Source organism: Canis lupus, chromosome 13 (assembly GCF_003254725.2).
Source record: "Canis lupus dingo isolate Sandy chromosome 13, ASM325472v2, whole genome shotgun sequence".
Taxonomy (NCBI): Eukaryota; Metazoa; Chordata; class Mammalia; order Carnivora; family Canidae; genus Canis; species Canis lupus.
Window position 1 is genome coordinate 33,761,175 of NC_064255.1, and position 24,486 is coordinate 33,785,660.

General features: G+C 47.0%; 1 protein-coding gene across 2 annotated transcripts in view; it reads right to left on the reverse strand.

The window, feature by feature from the left end:
- The window catches only part of FAM135B (family with sequence similarity 135 member B), a 283,971-nt gene that overhangs the window by 94,471 nt on the left and 165,014 nt on the right, over positions 1-24,486 (reverse strand). For both annotated transcript variants that reach the window (XM_025450413.3, XM_025450411.3), the window contains exons 4-5: positions 10,854-10,993; positions 2,765-2,835 (exon numbers count right to left, since the gene is read on the reverse strand). In XM_025450413.3, the coding sequence (XP_025306198.3) occupies positions 2,765-2,835; positions 10,854-10,993 (211 nt within the window). The remainder of the gene's footprint in view (positions 1-2,764; positions 2,836-10,853; positions 10,994-24,486) is intronic.

The window sequence follows — 24,486 nt, forward strand, 5'->3', positions numbered from 1 at the left end:
GTCTCTGGCCTGCATGGTTTTAAAGAAGCCATCTGTGTGGGGCATGTTTCAAAGCCTTATGTCTGTCCCCAGGATGGGCTACAGACGCTGTATCATCCTTAAACCCAATTTATGAAAATGAAAAAATATGGCATTATGAACTCTTCCGCAGCCTCTGGCTTCCTGCTCCTCTTAGCTAATCTTCTCCTCCATGAAGCCCCCCTGCTCTGATTGTTATTAAGCACTCTGCATTACAGCGAGGAAGGGACACAGGGGAGCCTGGCCCCATGTGCATTTAGGAAGCCACAGAGAGGAAGAAGGCATTGATTTGGCAGGCCGCACACTTGAGATTTTGTCTCTGTTAATCTTCATAACAGACCTCAGAGGCATGATTGTATAACAATGTCCATTTTATAAATGAGGCTGCTAAGATGTTCAGGGACCTGACCAGCATCTCATGGCTGATGAGCACAGAGCCTGCACTGCTGATTTTCATACACGTTGGGCCTATCTCTGTCGACTACTGTTTTGATGGCAAGATAGTCTCATCTTCTGGGTCTACCATGACTACCATTCAGCCTGCCTGGTGGAATGGATGGCAAAGGACTTCAAGGCTGACTTGCAGAGTTCTCTGATGCCTTAGAAACGTCCACCATGGAGTAATGGATGAATGTCTCCGAAGGAAGCAGGCAGAGGAAGGTAAGGCAGGGTGGGTTAATGAAGTGGGTGAATGATAGGAGTCGCAGATGGTGGAGGGGGCATATGAGACCAGACAGAGGGGCTTCACTTCTGATTTTATAGGTTAGGAAGAAAGCCAGCCTCCTACAGGGGCTGAGTTCAATATGGCGCTAGAACAGCAAATCCTGGGAATCGTATGAGGAAAATGAGATTTTCCAAGCATCTACCATCTCACAAAGGAGTAAACAGCAAGGATGAGGGAAGCAGGTGGCCAGAGGGGCTTGGGTCCAGACAAAAATGAGGAATCTGTGATATTGAGCCCAGACACCATGGCAAGACCATGGACAGATACTTTGACTGCCCAGAGACTAGACATGACCATCTGCACATCAGCAGATGCCCATTCTTAATGTGCAGAAACATCAGGTCATGGGCAACTCAGAGAATCCCATCTGATTCTATTCCTCGTGTCATGGAAACTCCCATAACAATCAGACACATCTTGGGGATGAGACAGCCCTTGAGGAAAGGGAGAAAGTTCCAATAGGGAGTCTGGACTTGGAAGGGATTGAGGGATTGTCTTGCCAACATAAGACCACCTGGCCAACTGGTTCTCCATTCTCCATAGTAGAACGTGAAGCAACTGCTGAAGAAGTACAGACACCAGAAGTGCAGATTAATTTGTGGAGAGTGGTCAAAACAGTTCTCTGAGATTCTGCTAACAGCACAGAGGAAAAAGGAGTGTCTTCCCCATAACTGTAAGCCTAATGAAAGAGATCTTTGAATGGGCTTGTCCTGTGTCCCCTAGAATCAGGGGAACATAGGTCCTTGTACCTGACTCATCCTGTAGAAGTCCTCAGGAGAGAAGCTGAGGGTGGCTGCAATGACCAAAGGAAGAGTGAAGAAGACTGCAGGGGGAAGGGAGGCCCCATCAGTGAAGGATTCAAGTGCCTTTGTTCATTTCCCAAGGATCAGATATGGGTTCTTTGGAGAAGAATATGCCAGAAGAGCTTCCTGCAAGGGGTGAATGAACCAGCCGTAGGAGGCATCACTATATCAAAGCACTGCAGGATTGGAGAGGGGGTAGTGAGGGAGCTTGCCTAATTTATGGATAGATCCCCACACAATGTATAGGGATACCCCAAGAGCAAAGAACCTAGCAATTCAGCCTCTACTATATGGAAAGTCCTGCTTGCTAAGGAACCTATCCCACATGAACCTTGCCCTCTGCAATCTCCTTCCTCCTTACCGCACCTGACCCTGCAAGATCCACACACCTGGGCAGAGACTGGGGCCAGGAGCAAATATGAAGCCACCCACCGTGCTGCCCCAACCACCACACTGCCCCTGGCCTGGGGGCTTCCAGATCCGAGCAAGCCCAGAGCTTGCTCAGGGTGGTGGTAGAAACAGGAAGGGAAGGGAGCAAGGAAGAGGTCATAAACTGGATGAGAGGTTGCAGTTTTGGAAATATCCTCGAATAGACTTATAATCCTTGAAACAGGGCCTAGTTATCTCTGACCTGATAGAACCTGCGGCTGACAGCTCACCCAGAGTAGGAGGAGGAGGAGGCCCCAGAACAGGATGAGAGGAAGCAGTTATGGGGAAGAAGAGTGCCTGTCTCCTGCCTGTTTAATCAGCAGGTTACAAAATAAATGGGTTTTCCTTTTTCAGAGAGTCGAAACACAATAGCAGGCATTTAGTACAAAGATGCAGAATCTTGGCCAAACCTCCTGTGATTCAGAAGGAGCCTTGAGACTTACCACCTCACAGGGTCATTAATTTAAAGACCGAATTAATGCTGCACTGAAAATGAATGGAGGTGTCAGGCATGAGAAGGTGCTAGATAATTAGGGCAAGCAGGCAGGTGTTTTCTGTGCGCGCAGCACTTGGGCCATCTGCCTAAAATGCGTGCAGTCTGAAATGACCACGTAGACACTCCCAGCCCCGTGGCGGGGTGGGCTGTGGCAGTGGAGGGCACTGCAGTGTCTCAGGAACTGGGTTTCTGAGAGATGTTTTGGGGTTCATGGCCACGAGGTGCCCCAGGGGTAGAGTAGGGTTGGAGGAAGGAATCCATACCACCACGATTCAGAGATTTCAGGACACTCACTGTTGTTCACTGTCTGTGAAGTGCAGATCCACCTTGAGCTGAAAATCAACTTCACTTAACGCCTCTTCCACCTGCAAGAGAAACAAAGCGCAAGAGATTGAAGAGTCAAATCTGGCCCAAATGAGAAATGCAGCTGACCTATTTCTCAAAGTTTAGGAAAAGAATATCGCCACAAAGTTGACATCATTTATTCGTCAAGCAGAATTCCCATGCATGTTCTCTGGAATTCTGGTTGAAGGGCCTGTGAGTACTTCCAGGAAAACAGGAGGGGATTTATGTGGTCACACATGGAGAAAAAGCCAATTTGAAAAAAAAAAAAAAGTTAAACAAGTTTGCTGTATCACAGGACTTTTGAGAACCTTCTCTCCCCAAAACAGCTTTGATCTGGGATCCTTTTAGGCGGGATGGGAGGGTTCCATGGCACCTGCTCTGGGAAGGGCTGGGGGAGCTGTGAACTCGTTCAGAGGAAACCCCATTTGGCTAGTGATGGGATGATGTGAGAGGTGACATCGTCTCTGCCCTCGGGCACGCCCGCCTGGTGGGCCCTACTGTCCGGGTGTCCAGAGGAGGTTGCGATGCTCAGGAGTGAAGTTACTCTGCAAGGTGGCTCAGCTTCCTAAGACGGCAGATCTTTCATTGTTGTCTTGAGGTCCCTTACATTCAACCATTTACACCTTGAGACACTTTGGCATGTCCTGTCCTATCCACAGCTGCTTTCATTCTTGACTTTCCATTTTTCACCAATTGGCAAAGGAATCTATTTGTTTTAACTGCCAGCTTCCAACATGCATCTATTCTTTTTTTTTTTTTTTTTTTTTTTTTTTAGGATTTTATCTATTTATTCATGACACAGAGAGAGAGTGGTAGAGACACAGGCAGAGGGAGAAGTAGGCTCCTTGCAGGGAGCCTGATACGGGACTCAGTCGCAGGACTGGATTCATGCCCTAAGCTGAAGGCAGGCTCTCAACCACTGAGGCACCCAGGCATCCCTCCCACAAGTGTCTAAAAGATGGCACCCCTCATTCTTCTTTTCCACACTGGACACCATCCCCCCATCTCCAGGGAGGTTGCTTGCCGAATACTGGGTCCCACCGCTGCCCCAGCTCCGCAGAGAAACCCAGGTCAACACAGCGCACCTGGGCCAGGACTCGGGCTCCTCCCTATGCTCGAGCTGGCCCAAGCCCTCCTCTCTCCCCTGCAACACAAACCCCTGGTTTCTAATTTCTATCTCAGCATTCAATGCTTTCTGTTACAATGGCTTCAGGTTCCTAACCTGCAAGCCTGTGAGCCAAATTATATCTGCAGATACATTTTGTTCAGTCCACACAGAGCTGCAAGTTGCAACTCGCAAATTGCAAACATTAAAAAATCAGGCAACTTCACATTTCTATTGCAAGTTTCCAGCTTCTATTAAATAAAAAAAATCCCTGGATCTGGCAATGCAGGGCTGGCATCTGGAAGTTTCGTTTGGATCAGGCTCACGGTGCTCATTGACAATCCTCATCTGGCCTGTGGCTAAACCCCCTTGGCCATTTTCTTGCCTCATGTCCACAGTAATCAGTCACCATTAAGGGAGAGTAGTCTTAATTTATTCTGGATCTCCAGCTCCAGGAATAGAGCCTGCCACATAGAAAGTATTAATGTATCCTGAGGAATAAATAAAGCTCTTCTCCACCCCCATTCCTCTCAGTTTTTGTTTCTTTGCAAAATGTCCTCATCCCACAGCGGTGGAAATCTCTTACCCAAAGGCATCTCTGGAAACGTGTTCCTGGTTAAGCATAACTCAGGCAGAGACATATGGGTGGAATTTATCTTTAGGTCCCCAGGGTTTTAAAATTTGTTCAAAAGAAAAAAAAGCATTTAAAAGTTAACATTTTGCTGGATCCAAGTGCTATGAATAACTTCCGCTTCTAGCTTTGTTTTGCATAATCACAAACCTTGCTTCGTACACACAACCCAAGCAACTGAGCCTCTTGCCACCCGTTCCTAGGAAGTGAGACTGGCAAAGTTAGCCCGCCTAAGCATCTCCTGAGCATGCTGGCTAGCAAAAATCCACTGTAAGTTCCAGTTTTAAACTTGCTGCAATTCCTTTGGAACTAGGAGAGGAATCCCGGGCCAGGACGAGCTGGGGCTAGATTGAGCCTGGCTATGACTTTACTGATGTCTCAATAATTGAATTCCAAGATGCTTCAGAATGACGTCCCTAACCATTGAGTTCACCATTGGCTGTTGGCTGCCTTCTCCTCCCTCCAAACACACATGTACACACACACACACACACACACTTGCACATCGATTCATGCAGAAGAATGCACACACATGCACACATTTGCACATGCACATATGCACACACACTTGTACACATGTATTTCCACTGCTCCATCCTACTTGGCTAAAGACATCACTTCCCTTTAAGAGTCAACGTTTAGCACCAGGAAGGCTTTTGGGGTAGCTCTGGACATAGTGGCTAGTATTTGCAGAGGAGTTCCTATGTCACAGTCCACTACCCATACTGTTACTCAATGTGAATAAAACTATGGATTCAAAAATATTGTCCCCATTCACAAGTGAGGACACTGAGGCTCAGGGTAGTAGGGAATTCCCAATTCAACTTCCCCACGGTGAAGTGATGAATGAGTCCCACGGTCCAGATTTGGTCAAGGGTCTGTCCACTGCTCTGGCCTATTTTGATGGTCTCATCTGTGTTGTTGGGTTGTGTGTTCTCTTCCTGGTTGGTTTTGACACCCCTCATCATGGTGACTCTCACATCTTCCCCTCTGTTCTTAGCTTCTCTCTTGAGCTGCATCACAGCTGGGCGGGAAAGAAGGCGCTAAGATACATGAGTGCCATTCTTGGTGGCATATCTGGGAGCTAAGATACATGGGTGCCATTCTTGGTTCTACCCTGGGCCAATCAACCTCTCTACCTTGATTTTCTCATCTGCCAAATGAGGGTGAAATGTTACTCTTCCTCCTTAGCACTGCTATTGTGAGACTAAGAAAATGCACACCATGGGCTGAACATAGCATATGAACAAAGATCATTCTCAACAAATATCAATTATTGTTATTATTTCTAAATTACTGAGGGCCTGGCTCCCCCCCTGCACTGACTCCACACCGGAGGCCCGAATACTGCTTGTAAACACAGGCGTCATGCTCAGATTGCCTGGGATCAAATCTCAGCTCTCCCACTTCCGAGCGGAATGACTTTGCACAAATTACTTCCTTTCTCCACATCTCTGTATCCTCATCTGTAAAACAGGCACAGTAAAACACATCGCAAGTACTGTAGCAATGATTCAAGATCTTCCAAGAAAGCACTCGACACAACGCCTGCCACACAACACACACCTAATAAATACAAGGTTCTATTCTTGTTACTATCCTGAGGATGTTAATATGACTCAATCTGAATTCCTATCACTTCCCAAAGGAAATGCCTCTTCTCCTAACTACCCAGGGCTGTCAATGGACCCCAAGCCCATTTCATGGCCAAACCATACAGTCAACTCCCACTGAACTTTCTTGACTACAGGATGTGCTGCATCCCTCTGCTTAACCTAAGCCCCAGTCTATGGGCTGTCCTCCCAATGGAACAGAGTTCACTCTTTCCACCCGTGCCCACTGTTGCTGCCTCTGCACTGGTGCTCACCAGCATTCGCATGGGCCACAGCACTGCCTCCATGCCCTGGGGCTTTGGGCTCCACATTCTATATTTCCACCAGATGGACTTTTTGGAATTCTAGCTCTCCTCCCCCTGACTCCCAAGGGCGCCTCCTGCTTGCAGAACAGGTAAACATATGGTGTTCAGCAGAGCACGCATGGTGCTCCGAGATGTGTCTTTAACTCTCCTGTCCAGCCACACACCTGTGCCACCTCTTACCCCACTGGAAATGACCCTCTCCTCCCCAGATCTGCCATCTACTTCGCTGCATTTCCCTGCGCTCAACACGCTACCCTTGGTTTCAAAAGCTCTTCACAGCTTCCTGCGGAAATTCCACTCATTCTGTACAAATTCAAAATTCTTTATATCAACTCCCTGTCCCCTCTGCCTGACTCACTAGGTCTGGGATGGCTTGAGTAGCTGCATTTTGAACAAGTACTGTGGGGGTTCTGTGGTGTGAGTACAGTACGGAATCCCATGTTGAGATGCTTTTCATTTTTAAGCCTATAAAAAATGCAACCTTGTTGATAAACGCTTTTTGATATAATCTGTTCCTTGTCCTCCTCAAGGCACAAAGCATTTTGCTGTTAGTATTTGTCCTTTTTGCCTTGGCTGCTGGGAAGCTGAGGGCTGGATGTGTTGGCTGCCATTAGCAACGTTTAGTGCCATGTTTGCATATTTTGGTCTATGACATTCATCCCAGGCTTCCAGGCATTTCTGCCCCCTTTTTGTATTTTTCCTCTACTCTGGCTCACTCTGCTGTTGTTGTTATTGTTTTTTTTTTTCTTTTACTATTCCATGCATTTTGTCAGCCTTCCCAAATCCTCTGAGTGATTGCAGAGTGTATATAAATAAAATAGTCATCCCACTTCTACACTCACTCTTGGCAACTATCATGAAAACATCCATCTTATGCCTTAAGCAGCAATGGCTTCTGTCCATGGTCCTGTCCTGCACTGACCCGTGCTCTCACGGTGCGGGCAAAATCTTCATATCTGCATTTCCCAAAGCTCGTGCAATAGTGTGCTTGATGAGAAGCCATTACATAAGTGTCTACTGTTCACAATGACGGGCTGTGCGCACCCAGGAACATGAACTCTGGCCAAGTGGCTATTGGAAGTGCTTTGGCTGCCAAACACAGACAGATATTCCCTGGAAAAGAGCTAATGTATCCATTCTTGATATACAATGTTTATGGACATATCTAACTTTAATTGTCACTGATATGGATATAATGATTAACTGCAGCATTGTTTGCTGCTGTATGGATTACCTCAACACGATAATAAATTATTAGTTTATAGAGATGAATGACTTGGCATAAGAAGGAAGCAATATGTACGGTCACATGGACTCCCTGTTCAATCTCAAAACCAAGGCTTGTTACAACCTCACGCGAGCTAAACTTGGGTGTTGGGAAAGTTTACCAACTGCAGGGGCAGGAGCAAGTGCTGGAATTCAGATGGAAGATGACCAAGACACCTGAGCAATGTCCAAACCCAGCCTCCCAACATGACTGCTGACTGGAACGGCTTTGAGGTTAACGTGCCAAAGGATGATGGCCCTTGAGAGATAAAGTGATGTTCTCTTGCCAGAATCTGGGCAAGCCAAGTGTGAGTGCACAGCCTAATTTGGAGTTCCTTAACAACTCAAAACAACCTCAGGGATCTCTTCCTAAACTGGGTTTGGGAAGGGAGCAGATGATCCACTCGGAATGAAGAATTCATTCATCCCAGGAAAGGGATGATTCACAATGGTGTGGGGAGGATTTATGGAAAACCAGAGAGGATGGCCAGTGTGGCAGGGCTGGTCAGCAGGACATCTGTGCTACCCTGCACCAGGAGAAGCAGACCGAGGGAGTGGTTATCAGAACTGGAGAGAAAGCTACATGAAGTGAGCCCCTTGCCTTAAGCTGAGATGTTGGCTAAATGTTTAACATCTGGCTCTCAGAAGGAAAATTTAAAACCTTAATTTGCAGTATTGCCAATTCCTCTGGTGCAAATGGTGCAAATATTCCCAACAGCATTGATTTCCAGCCACCCATGTGACATCCTTGAATGAGGAGCTAGAAAGAGACGTGTACCTTTGGCTCTCACAAGCTAGCCTAAGCAGGCTCCAGCACATGGGACAGGCAGCCCTCTCTGAGCCAGCATGGAAGGAGTCTCTGGCCACACTCTCCTCTCTTCCTCCAATCACCACCAGGCCTCTCACACTCTGAGCCCAAACAGAAACCAGAAGGTAAGGATGCAATTCGCTCTGGCATCCAAAGCAGGTGGGAAAGGCAGAGAGGGGTGATGCGCCAGCTGTCAGAAGACAGCCAGCGCAGCTAACAGGAGCTGGTCTGGGTCTCTTTGATTGCAGTTACAGATCAAGTGTTCATAGTCACCGTGATGGCACTGGGGAGCCGGGGCTCAGGGTAACTGAAGGGTAACAGGGCACACTGGGGATATCCATTTCTGTTTGGAAAGAAGGTGGTTACAAAGCCCCTAAAAGGAGGGCTTCCAAATTCAGCTGTTCATTCACCAACTAAGTCCCATCTGCCCACACCCATAGGGTGTCATACATGGAGTCCCATGGCAGGCACTGGTGTTGCAAAGACAGAGGAAACTCCAGCCCTGAGAAGCCCATAGACTGAAGGGGGGTGGGGAACAAAATCTAAGACAAACATCATGCCCTTCCACCTTTCTGGCAAAATCAATGGCTCCCTGTAACCCAAGAATAAGCTCTGCCTTCCCTCCCGGGTCCCATAACACCAAGTCTGGCCCCATCTACCTCTATAACTTCACCTCCTGCTCCTTCCCTCCACTCACTGTGCTAGTCACCTTGGCTTTATCATTTCTGCTGGGACACATCACCTCATTCTCACCTCACAGCCTTCATCTTTGCTGCCCTCCTCCAGGGACGCATCCTCCTGAGCTCCTGGCATGCCTGAATCCTCGGCACCAGGGTCTCAGCTTAATGTTGACTTCTCAGGGAGGCCTCCCCTGTCTATTCCCCTCCAGGGAAAAATCTCCAGCTTGTGTGAATGTTGTATAGGAGCTTTTCTCTGGACAATGGTGAAGCAGCAAAAGTCTTGCAGAGGGGACCTACCGTGAATTCTCTTCGACTTTGGGTCCAGTGTAGACTCACAGGACCTCCAACAGGGGTGCCAATTCCCACTCTTATGGCCTTTTTGGGTGCTTCTTATAGATGAGTACATGGAGCATGTAACAGTGGGAGACTCAGTGATAGGATGTACTTGATTTATTTTTTTGACTACATTGAAATGTATTGGTTTAATGGTAAAATATAAGCCCCACGACACCAGGGCTATTTTCTTGGTCACTATTCTATCTTTGGCCCCTAGCAGGTGGTAGTTGGCACTCAATAAATCGTGGATGGATGGATTAGTGAATGAATGAAGAACAAGTGACAGGTTTTCACCTCCAGCCACACAGTGGAACCTGGTCACCACCTAGACCATAAAAGATGTGGATGGAAAGCCGTGAGGCATGAGAGGAGGAGGTAATGCCTGGTCCTGCAGGAACCATTCCACACACCACTTAGGGAATGTGAGTGGGGGACATGCCTCTAATCAGACTTTCTTGAAATGGGAATACATTTCCACATGTTTAAAGGTATTCTAGGAGGAAATGAGCAGCTGGGATGTGGCAGTGGAGATCGGAGGTAGGACTGGGGAGCCGAGAGCCATGCCTTAGACCTCAGATACTCCTTTGAGATGTGCTAATCTGAGGAATAGAGAATTTTCTATCAAGTCACCAATAAATGGAATGAGATTCCCAAAGTCTATGGGCTTTTCCTCATGCTGACCCCCTGCATGGGGCATGGGGCATGGGGCATTCTTTCTACACCTCTTAGTCTGAGGAACTCACAGGTTGTGCTTCTCAAAGCTGGTTCCTTGGTAGAACCATCGATGCCTCCCACAGAGCTCATTGCTCCATCCTTGGGGCCCTTTATTTATATACACAGCCAGCCTTGTGCATGTCACCCACCAGGGTGGTGGTTCCTATACTTGTTTTCCTCCTAAATTCCCCATCCCTGGAGGGTAGAGTTCCTGCTGCCTTCTGCAGCTTTGTCCCTCAGTCAAGGGTCCAAACAGAGCCCTGCAGAAAGCAGATACTCAGTAGGTGTCCACTGACTGGCTCCTTGACAGAGTGCAAGAACAGATGAACAAACAGGCCCATACACCATGAATAAAAGCATCAGTAAGCTAATTAAGGGAAACTGCTTGGAATATGTCAGGAGGAAGCATATGAATGAAATAATAAGTACAAAAATGAATAAATAAGTAAGTGCAGGAATTCTCTAAAGTCATGGATCCCTGTTGGACTTTAGAGCAAATCTATGGTGTCTCCTTCACTTACCATTTACCTCACAGTGGACACAGATGTACCTGTGGCTGGCGGCAGATGCCATGACTTACCCTTTCTCCATCTAAGAGCAAATGAGCTCGGAAGATCACAGCGTCATTTATGGGAACCTCTTCATTCCTGTATAAGATCTGAAAGACCCGGCTGTGCACGACGTTCTCATGGGCGCAGGCTGAGTGCAGGCTGCTGCTGTCTGAAAAACAAGAACCAGCGGGAGCCCATGAGCTCCAGTCCTGTCCTGTCCCTCCAGCCTGCTCAGGTGCCACTCCGGCTCAAGGAAAGGAATGGCCCCCAATTACAGTATGGTGTCCAAAGATTAAAACCATTGAAGGATGACATCCCAACCTATAAAGACTCCTGTTGAGTGAACTAGGCTGGCATCTCAGAAGAACCTTACCAATCCCTCACAAACTGTATGATCTGGTCATGTGGCACTCCTTGGCTGAAAATTAATGCCTGCTAAATCTCTCACCTACTCACATGTTCCCCTACACTCTGAGGTCTTCCATAATACTCCTCTCCTGAAGTCAGGGAGAAAGAGGAGAACAGAGAAATATGGAAACTTCTTTTCCTTCTCCAAGGACTTCCTAGTACCTAGAGAGTCTCTCTCCTGAAAATGTTGTTTATACCTCAGGTACCATATGGAGAACACTCTGTCTTGAGTTTTAGGTAAGTGAATTCTAATTGTATTAGACATTGTTTTTAAAGGAACTTGTTCGACTCTTTGTCTTCCAAAGCATTCTAAATATACCCTAGTCCCTAAACACTGTCCCTAAACACTTGAGTTTTAGGTAAGTGAATTCTAATTGTATTAGACATTGTTTTTAAAGGAACTTGTTCGACTCTTTGTCTTCCAAAGCATTCTAAATATACCCTAGCCCCTAAACACTGTCTGCAAGTTGAGTTCAACTTCAGGAAGACACATCTATCCTATGATGACAAGAGACTTGGCTGCATCCACTGAGCAGAGTTATGGAAAGCGAACTGAATTTCTCAGAACCACTTAACACATAAACTGCACACTAGGGAAAATAGAAAAAAATAATCTAAAATAAATAATGCTAATATTTATATAATATAAGGCAATGATTACTTACTCATAAAATGACCAGCCGTGTGGTACTTTACAGCTTCCAACATGCTTTCCTGTATGTTACCTAATTCCTTGATCCTTGTAGGAAATTGCTAGGGAAGATTTTATTTCAGATGAAGGCTCAGAGGAAAAGATGCGGGACTCTTGGTATTTGCTATGCAACAAGTCATTGTGTGGATACATCCTCGCATCTATCTATTTAGCAACCAAGAAGTCTCAAGTGAATGAATAAAATGCACCCACCTCCTAGCAAAAGGTAAGTCCTCTGTAACTCACTACAGAAAGAATGAAATAGCATGTTTGCAAAGAAAGCCCAAAAAATATTAGGAAAAATCAGTGCAACCAACAAAGAAATGCCGCAGCTTAAATGCCTCATGCGTTGGCCTCAGATGGCTTGAAGAATCCCTTGGAAACAGGAACAAAGGGTCACTCTTACCCTCCCCCTCCCAGTGCAGAGTGACACCCAAGTCAACACCTGCCTTGTAGCTTCAGAGGACAGAACACAAATGTGTAAAATTCCAGGTCATTGCCAAGGCTGCTCAGATGTTCCTGCTCTAATTTGCACTTCGTCATGAAGGAAATGGAATTACCAGGCTAATGCAGACCTATTTAGACCCACTGGATTCAAATTGATGTGGCTTTTAAATAGAAGTGATCCTTGTGTGCAAATGCCCTTCTGTTTTTATTTGCTGCACTAGCCCTTTCTCTATCACTGTCAAGGTCTAGTTGATCTATCAGCCAGCCCGACACTGTGGCAGAGGATGGATGGGGTAAAGACTCTGAAGGTCAGAGCAGCACTGAGCCGTCTAGTACCAGGAGGGACAGCCAGCAAAACAGTTCAATCACCAGCCTTTCTGGGCAAGTGACATCACCCCTTGTAACCACAGCTTTCCACGTGAAAAATGGTCATATCCACCCTGATCTCCTGGGATCCATATAGATACAAAGAGCATAAAATAAATTAAGATCCTAATACCAGGCACATACTGGATGTGCAATATGCAGTAGGAAGACTATTTAATTGTGCTTAGAAAAAGGTCTAGGTGCTCTCTGTTGAATACAGTTCCACTGACCACATTTTTTTTAATAAGATTTTTAGAATTTATTTTAGAGAGAGAGAGCGTGTGTGCATCAGTGGGGGTCAGGAGGAAGGGACAGAGAAAGAGAGAGAATTTCAAACAGACTCTCTGCTGACCACGGAGCCTGATGTGGGGATTGATCTTACAACTCTGAGATTATGAGTATGATGTTTAACCAACCCAGGCATTGCCTGTTGGCCACATTTCTATGGGAGATTAAACTCCTCTGACTTTGAGCATATTGACAAACTAGACCACAGGACTCCATGGCATTTGAAGATCACTAAATCCCAAAGTACCCCATTAGGCCCAGGATGATGCATTTCTTATGCCTTATGGGACTTTCTGTGTCATTTTCTTATCGCTGTTAAGGAGGGCATAAAACAGGTGTCTACTTACAAAGGAAGGCTCACTGATCACAGATACCCTCTGGGATCGTGGGCATCACTGAGACAGTGCCTGCCTGCTTTGTTACCACTCAGCTTCTTCCCCCAACAATGACAGTGCACACTCTGATACCTTGCCCATTATCTTGGCTCTCTCTTTCTGACATTCTGAAGGAAATGTGACTTTCATCTTCTTGGCGAGGCCTCTTCCTGGAATTTCTAGTACTGGCTCTCCAGCTCATTTTATAGAGTTCTCGTTTGCAAACAGAAAACACTTGTTGCAGCTCACCCGCCTTTTGTGCACCAGGCACTGGGCACCCAGAGATGAGGAACGTGCATGTTCTCTCCATCCTTGGAAACCTTATGGATATTCAGGATGCTTCCCTTTCTTAGCTGTGGGGTAAAGAGCCATGTCTCTCTTTAGAATATTTTTACTTGATGGTAACCAGATTTCTACTCAAATGCTCAAGTGGTCCAATAAAAAGGTATAGACTAGAGTCTCTCCAAACATCTGTCTGCTTGTGTGTGTGCCAGGGCTGGTATCACATGTAAGTATCTGAAAGGACAGCCGGAACTTTAAGTGGGAGGAGGTAATGTAAAAAAGGTAGGAGAAGGAAGAAAAAGGAACAGAGAGGAAAAGGAAAGGAAAGGAACAGGGGGAACAGAATAGGGCAGATGTAGAAGGACTCCTCCATGGCTCCCATCATTCAAGAAGCGAGTTTCAAACATCTTAATCTGATATTTGAGGCCATAAGGCAAGAGTAAAAAGATGTTTATGCTCTACTGAGCTCCTCACACACACACACACACACACACACACACACACACATAAGTGATACTGACAATCTGCATATCTGTGTTACCTCTAAATGTCTACAACTTGAAGGATGGCCTTCTCTCTGCTGCACACCCTCACCAGCCCCAGAGGCCCCTGTGAGTGCAGATGAGACAGTGTAGGTTCTGTCCATCTGACACGGACCCTCTGTCCAAGCCTGCAGCACTCTCATGGGCATTTACTTGTGGAATGAATCCCATTCTCAACTCCAAGAACATAGCCATGGCTCTGCCTGCACACAGGAGCTCCCCAGAGAGTCAGGTTTGTGCTGAACAGTCAAATCTCTGGGAGACTCCTTCCAACCCTCCAGGTCTGGGGATGGCTGGGTGAGACATGGGCTATTGGCCAAAGAAGATGCTGAGAAGCCATCACTGAATTTCTTCAAACCCAGGCCATGTTCTTACATGAGAATCCTCCAACACAACAGAGCTCATAGGAGTGGAAAAGCCAAGTTACATTAAGAGCAACTCAAGGTCAGGACCTTGGCTTTCTTATCATTTAGCAAAGGACCCCGTTCAGTGAGGTAAACTGACTTTCCTAGACTTGCCCCTCTGCTTTCTCACTGTATGGCCCTCGGGCATCCCATTCAATCTGAGCTTACATAAAGCAAGAATCATACCCAGCCTAATTTCCGTAATGAATCTGAGACTCTGATGAGTTGAGGAGTAAAGGAGTATATTTAACTGTAAAGTTCTCAAAACCCAAGCAGATTTCCTAGTAAGGTGAAGATGATAATGATTCTTTAAACCAAGTGGTTTTCTGGCTATTTCTAGGAACAGCAAGGACAAGAAGTCACCTTGAAGCCAAATTATTATTTTTTCCTAACAGTTTCAAAGAATAGGCAGAAAAGAAAACTCCCTTGAAGCAGATGTTTACTGTTTCTCTAGAGAATGATCAGAGTGACTTCCCCTATCACCTACATGTGTTCTGGCTGGTAGGGCCAGGTAACACTCATTGCCAAGCTAGAGGGGTATGACATGACCTTGTGTGACCCCACCGTAGCTACTACTTTCCTTGGAGACCCCTGTCACTAGACCACAAGTAAAACAATCCATGCAGGGAGAGTATAACCCCTGGGAGAAAACAGCCAAGGTGCTGATGACTCTTTCTGGAATTTCCAAGGAGACCCTTGGGACTGGGAAGAGACTTTCTGCAACCAAAGAGGTGTTAACATACTGTATGGATATGGTAAGGACTACCGTTTTCCGGAAATAAAGGTAGCTTGAGGAGCAGTGGAGCCAAGGATGATGACTCTGGATGTTCATAATGTCCCAAGGGTTCATGAGTAGAAGGGTTGGTTTGGTTACATTATGAGCTGGAAAGTTCTGTGGGTCCATCAAACTTGGCACAAAGGGTGTGCTTTGAATAGCAACATTCAAGGCTTTGAACATGTAAATGTCACCTAAAAAATGATAATCTGAAGTCCTGAGGCAGGACCCCCAAACCCTATGCAGATGCCTGGACCAGCAAGGAGCTCACCTTTGAGGCTACAAGCTTCCTAGGACTCTAAAGAACCCTCTTCACCAGAGCACTTGTGTGGCCATGAAAAAGCCCCAGTAGCAGGAGACTAAACAGACCCAGATTCTTCCTAACCTGGCTTTCAAAAGAGGATCCCATTTCATCATGTAGGTCCAGGGCTCCTCCGCCAATGTGAGATGGGGGAAGCGGGTCAGCATTTCTGATAACAGGGCATTCAGATATAAAAGCGCTTCTGTGGAATATCTGAAGAGATGTAAATGTAACTTCAATTTCTGAAACATATTATTTTGGTGACATTGATAAAAGGCTGTATTTTACTTGTCATTTGTATTGCCATTTGAAAAAAAATACAAATGTTTTCCTTGCTTTCTATTTAAAATATGTGATGCCCGTGGAATATGGAATACTTTGCTTCAATTGACAGGATAGGAGTTTATGCCTTACCCATAATCCCAGATTAATAGGTTTCTGTGTTTTTTGTGATAAGACATGTTCATGTATTCATTAAATTCTTATTAATCACCCTCTATGCGTCAGGTCCTGCGGAGACACTGGAATTCAGAAATGGATGATCAGAGAGCCTTATGGGGTGTATCTGTCTTGCTCATCTGTCTGTGGAGTAGGGAATGGGTCATCCCTTTGTTGCTCATTTCCACAGACATCTCCTTGTCTGAATGCCTTTCTCATCTCCCTGGATACACTACATTATTTACAACATCTTTTTTTTTTTTTTAATTTACAACATCTTATATGGCCTACGTAAACAATTTGAACTGAGGTGGCAAGTTATGTACAACAAACTGGGTTTGAGCGTAGACGTCATTATTTCTTAACTACATGGTTTGGAAACATCATTTCTCTGTAAGGTATAATAAATACAAATCTGTTCACCCATTGCAAATTGCTCCACAGAAGCTAGCCTGGGATCGGTTGGAGTCCTTTGTATCCCTTATCTCACTTGACCTGGGGTATGAGAGTCTTCATTTTACTCCTGAGGAAGCTCAGGATCTCAGAAGTTAAGTTACATCCTCAGCATCAAATATGGTAGACGGTCCATCGGAGACTCCATCCTTTCATCCCTAAGTTTGTTTACTCACTCATGTGTTGTTTAAACAACCACACAGGCAATATGGTAGACATAATGCCAGTCACGGGTGATGGTACAACAATGACAAGGAATATTCTTCAACATTTAGTCCAACATTTCCCAGCTTTGTTCTCTCCTCCCTGGACTCACACTGCTCCATCACTTATGTTTTGTAGAAGAAGTGAAATCCTAGAACGACAGAACAGTGGGCTGTGCATACAACAGTCGCTTGGAAATAGCATGGAATCAATCCACAACTTCATGACTAATGAGTGTGGGGTGAAAGAAAGGTGGGGGGTGGCGCTAAGAAGTTTCTGAATGCCAGCAGTAGTCCCGGCACCCAGGATGTCAGCCTCCTAGCCTATTCCTCACAAAGACTCCTGTTACCCGGCAGATACTGTGGTCTGGCAAAAATTCATGTTTACAGAAACTAAATCAAAGAATGCAGAGAAAAACCATCATTTAACCTACTGAAAATGAACAAGCACTGCCACTGCAATTCAGCGGTGAGCCTTCCCCCATCTCCACGGAGCAGACTTAATTACTTAATTATAACCATTGTGACCTACCTATTAGAGGGAGCCCAGTAAGGCCAGCAGTTGATAACACTCTGTTAGCCAATAACATGCATGGCTATATAATCTCAAATAAAAAGGCCAGCATGTGGCCTCCAACAGATGCCAGTGACCCACTGGGTTTCCTTCCGATCTGTCCTCCCCACCCAGCCAGCTCAGGTGCTTCCATGTGCATTTCCATGGCAGAGTCAACTGCACGGCCTCCAGCTTCAGCAAGGACAAGAAATGCTTTTGAGCTCAATGCCACGGATGTGCCCTGGGCTCTGCTATTTGTACATTGTGTGCTTGCGAGCCTCAGTTTCCTCCCCTCTAAACTGGGGATAGGAGAGGAACAGAAATGAGGGCTGGAGGAACTGGGGGCTGGAAGGGTTGAACAAGATGACCCATGAGAACATCTGGCACAGATGCTAATAAGCAGCAGGTGCTCAGAGAAGAGCTGGTGCCACACGGGCAGCAGCATGTAGTCTACCAACTACCGGTAAAAGGCTCAGGGGATGTGCGAGGGGGAATCCTCAGGTGCCTTCAGCTCTGGGGAGAGAGCAAGCTTGGGCCAAGGCCGTGGGCATGGCTCGCAAGGATGAAGGGGCATGGAGACTCCCCCTGCTTTCTCGGGAGATCTGGGGGTAGAGGGTGTGGATTTTTAATGCTCCCAGCTTCAGTTCTGAGAAAAAATAATAATAACTATGACTCTTTATTGCTGAGCACCTTGCTTCCCCCTCGATCCCATAGGATGTCTCTGACTGTGCTCCCTGCCTCTCTGGGGCATAGACGCCCATCCGGGTCTTAGAGCCATGTCTCTTTTCCTTTATGGGCTCTTCTCTCTCCCCAGGGGACCTCAGTCCCTTCCCGCACTTTATATACCACTTAGAGGCTGAGAACTCTCAACTGTGTGACACTAGCCTCGTCCCTCTCCTGCGTCATGGGCATGATCCCTCAGCCCCAAGACGCTTTGCCTTTGATGTCAGATATCAACTTACACATCCAAGGTAGGACCTCTGCTTTAGTTTCCCAAAAGTGTTCCTGACCCCCCCCCCCATCTCTTACCCCTAGTAGTACAGTGCTTCTTGGTCATCTCTGACTCCTCTTCCCTGCCCCCCCACCTCCTTTGCCAATCATCTGCGAATCCTGTAAATTCACATTCAAAGTGTGGCTCTGATGAATCTAATCCTTTCTCTGTCGTTTTAGGATTTTCTCTCAATATTGAACATGCTTCTACTATTACCACTCTTGAGTCGATTAATATAAAATATAAACCCAGTGTCACTGCCTCTCATGACACTTAGAATAAAATCTAAATGCACTGGTCCTAAATGATCAGTGTGGACACTGCAGTCAAGGGGAGGGCTTAGCACAGAGCCAGTGCTTCGTGAGGTGTCCAGGCCGGGCAAATATTTATAGAATGTGCAGCTGCCCAAAACTCCAAGTGACCCAATCCCGGAGAATTTGGCAGTGGTATTTAATAAACATTTGTGGAAGTGAGCTGAGTCTAAGGCTCGAGCAGCTAGCTCAGGAGGCTGGCTCTGTTTCCTGCTACGTCCTCATGATGGCCCGGCACCCACACCGATCCATGCTCCCCTCCAAAAGGCAGGCACAAGAACACCTGCAAGGCACAGCATAGAGTTTTCTGAGGAGGGTATCAAGCCCCGTCTTCTGATCCTGAAGCCCGTTCTGTTAGTAAGTCATTAGGAGACAGCAAATGGGAGGCAAAGAGCCCTGTTTATGTGATTCAGACTTTTCTGAGCCATCTGCCTCAGCCATATGCTTCCCAAGGAGAATGAAGAACAGCCACAATTGCAGCTAATCAAATATTTGTGGGAGCTGTAGCCACCACGCCCAGGCCCAGTCATGGTCCCCAGGATGTTCCAAGGAGTACAGAGCCATTCTCCAGTCCATGGTGACCTTGGTTTGGCCTTAACGGGAATCCACAGGATGTCAGGGACAGTTGTGACCTGCTACCACAGTAGCAGGGAGTACGCAGCCTCAGTCAGTGCTGAGTAGCTGAGACCAGGTGGTCACTCTGCCTTTTCCTTCCACAGAGATGGAAGGTTTCTCCACAAGGAAGGCCAGCCCCACTGCCCGGGGTTGAGCCAGGACTGACTAGTCTGGAAAGATCAGCAGCCTCAGCCCCCTTCTCCCTCCAAGGGCTGTCCTCCAACCCCTGCCCCTCCCCAAGCCAGGAATGAGCAGAGATCTTTCCAGTCATAGGACCTTCTCACCTGAACCCTGTCCTTTGGCTTATTTTTCTCCTACTGGACTCCTCCATCCTGCTCATTAGGGCATATACCTGGGCTGTACCTATAGTTGGGGGGGGTGCATATTCCAAGTTGGTTGAGTGCGGGTGCCCACCAATCAGAATACATGCCAGGAAGAGTGATGAGCGGGACCCTGAAGGCCATCTGCTATGCCAGACATAGCTCCCTGAAGTATGGATTGTAGGGAATGTGAGGATCTGGGGGAGGGGCCAGGCCAACTAGCCAATAGGTGGGGTGCTTGGAAGGTTTAGGGCAGGGGCTCCTATGACGACTGTGTACTAGCAGAATGCTGCCCCTGGTTGACCTGAACACGGCACCTTCATAGCCTGTGCAGCTCAGCCCAGCCATCCTTGCCGAGACCCGGCCCTGCAAGCCAGGGCTTGTGTTCTTAGCCCACATCTTTCATCCTTCACCTGCTCCCTCTCAACCCTGGGGCAGTCCAGAGAGGCCTAAGCTGGTCCTCCAGGGCATGGATGCTCCTGCACACCGCCCCCTTCCCTCCGACAGCTCCTTCTCCTGCTGCTGTACATCTGTGCACTGAATGCCACAGAAGCATGGTTTGGCCGTGTGTGAATGTGGGTAGTACACCAGGGCCAGGGCTCCCCTCTGCAACTCAGACCTCCCCTATCTCTCAGTGCTCCCAGGGTCTCCCAGCTGGCCCGCATGCCTTAGAGCCCCGCCTCAACTGGTGATCTGGGTCCCTGTGTGTCACCTTGACTCAGACCTAGCCCTGGCTGAGTCTGGTAACTGACCTTCAATGCCACATGCAGCACGTGCAGGACAGAAGGGCTGCTACCACACACCCTGACCAAGCTCTGGGATACTTCTTCATCTGCTCATCTGCACTTGCCCCCACTCACCCCCCCCCCCCCCCAGCTCCTGCCCACAGCCGGACCAGTCTCAGGCACAGCTGGAGCATATACAGCTGCCAGCTGCTTATTTGGTGTCGACACTTCAGGGAATAGGAGCCCGAGGGCCTGATGCAGGAGCTGTTCCCTTTCCATCTTTCTGACCTATTTCAGACGCTCTCACTGGGAGCAAGCTTTCCCTGGCTGCCACGGCCTAAAATGAATGTCCTCTCCTCCGGATCCCATACATCGACTCCTCAACACCACTTAGCATTTAGGAGATGCTATTGTTCAATCCACCGCAAGCCCCCAACACACACACGCTCACACCACTCAACAAGAATATTGAGAATCCAAGGCCCACGCAAGGCTTAGACTCAACACAGCTCCTGTTCTTAACAAGGACCATGATCATTGTGTCTCCTTGAACAAAGGTTATCATTTCCTCCATGGTATCACCTGTTGAGTCTTGCACTGCTGACCTATACAGGTGATCAGTACCGTAGGTTTGGTCAATTATAGAGATATGTCGAGAAGGTGTGAGGAACGTTCGAGCGCTTCTTTGCGGGGGGCACTGAAAAGCTTGGGTTAGAGTCTACATTTTTCCTTAGTACAAGGACACTGCGCGATGCTCCTTTCATCCCTCCACTTTCTGTAAAATGGAGCAGAGTCTCTAATTACAGAGAGGCCACAACTATCAAGCCAGGCAACGGAAATGAGCATCTAAGGTTCACTATAAATGAACACTATTGTTCAAGGTTTTGATCACTTTCTTAACTACGTTTTTTGGTCAGGAAGCATTCACTCAGTGACTTCCACCACACCAAATACAAGTACCTTCTGATTAGACCTATTTGTTGATTTTCAGAGGTCCTAGCATAGAACCTTGCCCCAAGTGGGTAATCTATGAATATATATATTTAAAGATTTTGTTTATTATTGAGAGAGAGAGTATGTGTGTGTGTGTGTGTGTGTGTGTGTGTGTGTGAGCAGGAGGGGCAGAGGGAGAGGATCTCAAGCAGACACCATGCTGAGTGTGGACTCTGACATGGGGCATGATCTCCCAACCCTGAGACCATGACCTGAGCCTAAATCAAGAGTTGGATGCTTATGACAGAGCCACCCAGGAGCCCCCTAGAAATATTTTTTGAATATTCTTTTTCCTCAGACATTTTTCCCCACTTAGCTTTCTGCTTCTCATCCACCAAGACCTCATTTGTTTTGTCCCTTCTTTGGGAGTTCTTCCCTCGGCACCCATAGCAGGGATAATTGCTCCCTCCTCTGTCCCCAGAACATTTTGCACGAGTTTGTTAAGGACACCTGTCTGTGCAGAGGTACAGCTCTCTGTGTCTTTCTCTCTCTTAGAGAGACTGAAGGTTCTCTAAGCTTGCAGAGTACATCGCTCACCACTGTGTTTTCTTGGCTTCCAGCAAGGCGTTTGGCATAAATGGCACACAATTAATATTTTTTAAATGAATCGAAAGCCTCATCTTCATCTCAAAATCCTACCTGTGTCTCAATGACCTTTCAAATGTCACCTCTTCATGGAGATGTTTCCCTTTGGTGTAGTGACAATCGGTGTAGTGACAATCGAAATCTGATCTCTATTCAAGTTCTCTCTCTGTTCACTTGTAAATTCCTTATCCTCTTGAGCCTAATGTTCTTCATATATAAACTAATCATGGGGCATTCTTCTTCTAAAGGGTCATTGTGGTAGATATGACAATGACTGGCATAGTTATTGTTACTAAAAACACGCATCCACCCCCACATTATCCTTCCGTCATTACACCATTGTTGCATCCCACAGGGTCCACTTTCTATTTATTCATCTCGAAATCACCTTACCCCCACCCACATACTGCCAGCTTCTCTGCCCTCTACAAGCTGTGGGAAGGCATAGGCAATAGGCTGGTCATTTGGGTCTTCCCAGCAACCTAGGTGAGCACTTGAATAAACTAAATGTTCAACGGGAGTCTAGCAAGATAAGGGTATGGTTGGCCTGGGGACTGTGATTACCCCCAAAGGAAGGGTGAGGCCTCACTAGAAAAGGCAGCTTTTCCTTTTTCATCTCTGAGCTGCTATTTTAAGTCTGAGAATCCACGTGTTCAAAATGGGGGCCGAGGGCCAAAAGAAAATCGCATCATTCTATAAACCTATTTCACAGATAGGAAATGGGAGGCTTAGGGAGATGGAGAATCCAGCCCAAGGGCAGAACCAGCAATGGAATCCAGACTCCAGCTTCCCAATCTGAGGCCCTTCCTCCTGCCCATCCCTGTCCTCCTACTGTGATGCTCCCTGGGGCACTGAAGGACTCTTTCCAAGGATCTCTCAATGTCTTTATGTCTGTGCAAATTCTATAACCAGCATCTGAAAGTCACAGCAGCATCTGCCTGGGTGTCAGCCAACGCTTAGCCAGTTGGCTCCAAAATCAATGCACGCCTAGGCCTACGTCCTCAGAATCAATTATTGCAGCTTTAGATTCAATCACCAGATGGCCTGCTAAGTCATGCTCGTTTGTCTTCACATCTGAACCTTGGTGTGGAAGCAATCCTGCAAGCTTGCTGTTTATGCGCCACGGTCACTATCCACCGGCCAGTGTAAGCTGTCGGGGTCAGGGGACAGGGACAGCTGGACGTCCTGCGCACTTAGCCCCAACAAGTGCTGGCCTACCATGCACACTGCCCCATGCTCCTCGGGGCCACCCAGCATCTTGGCATTACTGGTCTACACATCTGGGTGAGTTTCTTGGTGGCACAGTCATGCTATGGCTCATCCCAGCAGCCACAGGCATTTGGCACAGGGTCAGAGAAAAAGTAAATTTTAATGACCATTTCAATTACTTTTCTCTTCTTAATTTACATATTCAGCTTCTCCTAAACTAGCTCCACCTCCATGGCTTTTAAATACAGTCAACTTCCTCTCATTAGAAATAAAACACATACAGAAGTCAAACCTTCAAGCGCCTCCGGCCACTACCCTACTTCCCTTCTCGCCATCAGCAATGAACTCACCCGAAGAATGCCTACTGGGGGCCCCTGTTCTTCAGTACCCCACCCGCTCTTCCAACCTCCCTCCCCCCCGCAAAAATAAAACCTGATTTCTGCCTCCTTATCACCACCAAGGGAGCACCCTACACACTGCTCAGATTTTAAGATAAGTTTGAGCCCACATCAGGCTCAATCCTCAGCAGGGTCCTGCAACGTGGGTCAACTCCTCAGCCCTGAAATATGCTCTTCTCTTGGCCTCTGAGAAATGACTAGTTTTATTTTTGACTCTGGTAGCTCTTCTCTGTTTCCAGGTCAGAATCACCTCTCTGAAAGTCAGGGATGCCCACATTCCCTAGCGGCGCTTCCTACCTCCCTTCCGCTGGTTTATTTTACTCCATAACACATTACCACACTGGAGGCTTATTGACAATCTGTTCTTCCAGCCAGAACCTAAGCGCTAGGAGAGCAATAAGTTTGCCTGTTCGGGCATTCTGAGTACAGTACATAAAATGGAACGTAGCACATGGCCACTCAATGAAAGTTATGTTCCTAACCCAGACGTTTTTCTCTAAGTTCACGACCTGTACATTGGATTGACGACCTGAAGTCTTCCGTTTGGATTTTTGAAGGCACCACACATTTAACATGGTTAAAAATAACTTTTTCAGGGGCACCTGGCTGGCTCAGTCGGGGGAGCATGTGACTCTTGATTATGAGTTTGAGCCCCACACGGAATGTAGAGATTACTTAAAAATAAAATCTTTTTTTTAAGTGACTTTTCCGTATCATCACTAGAACAAAAAAGAAAAAAAAAAAAAAAAGCTAAAAACCTGGTTTCTCTTCCAAGATTCCTTATTTTAGTAAGTGGTTCTATGATCCAGTCTTTCACGTAAGCCAGAAATCTGAGAGCCACCCTGGATTCTCCCCTCACTTCCCAAATGTAATCTCCCAGCAAACCCTCCCACTTCACTCCATCTCAGCCACCAATGGGTTTGCCCATGCTCTCCCTGGCCCTCACCTGGACCACAGAAGGACTTGGTTCTGCTGCACCTGCCCTGTTGC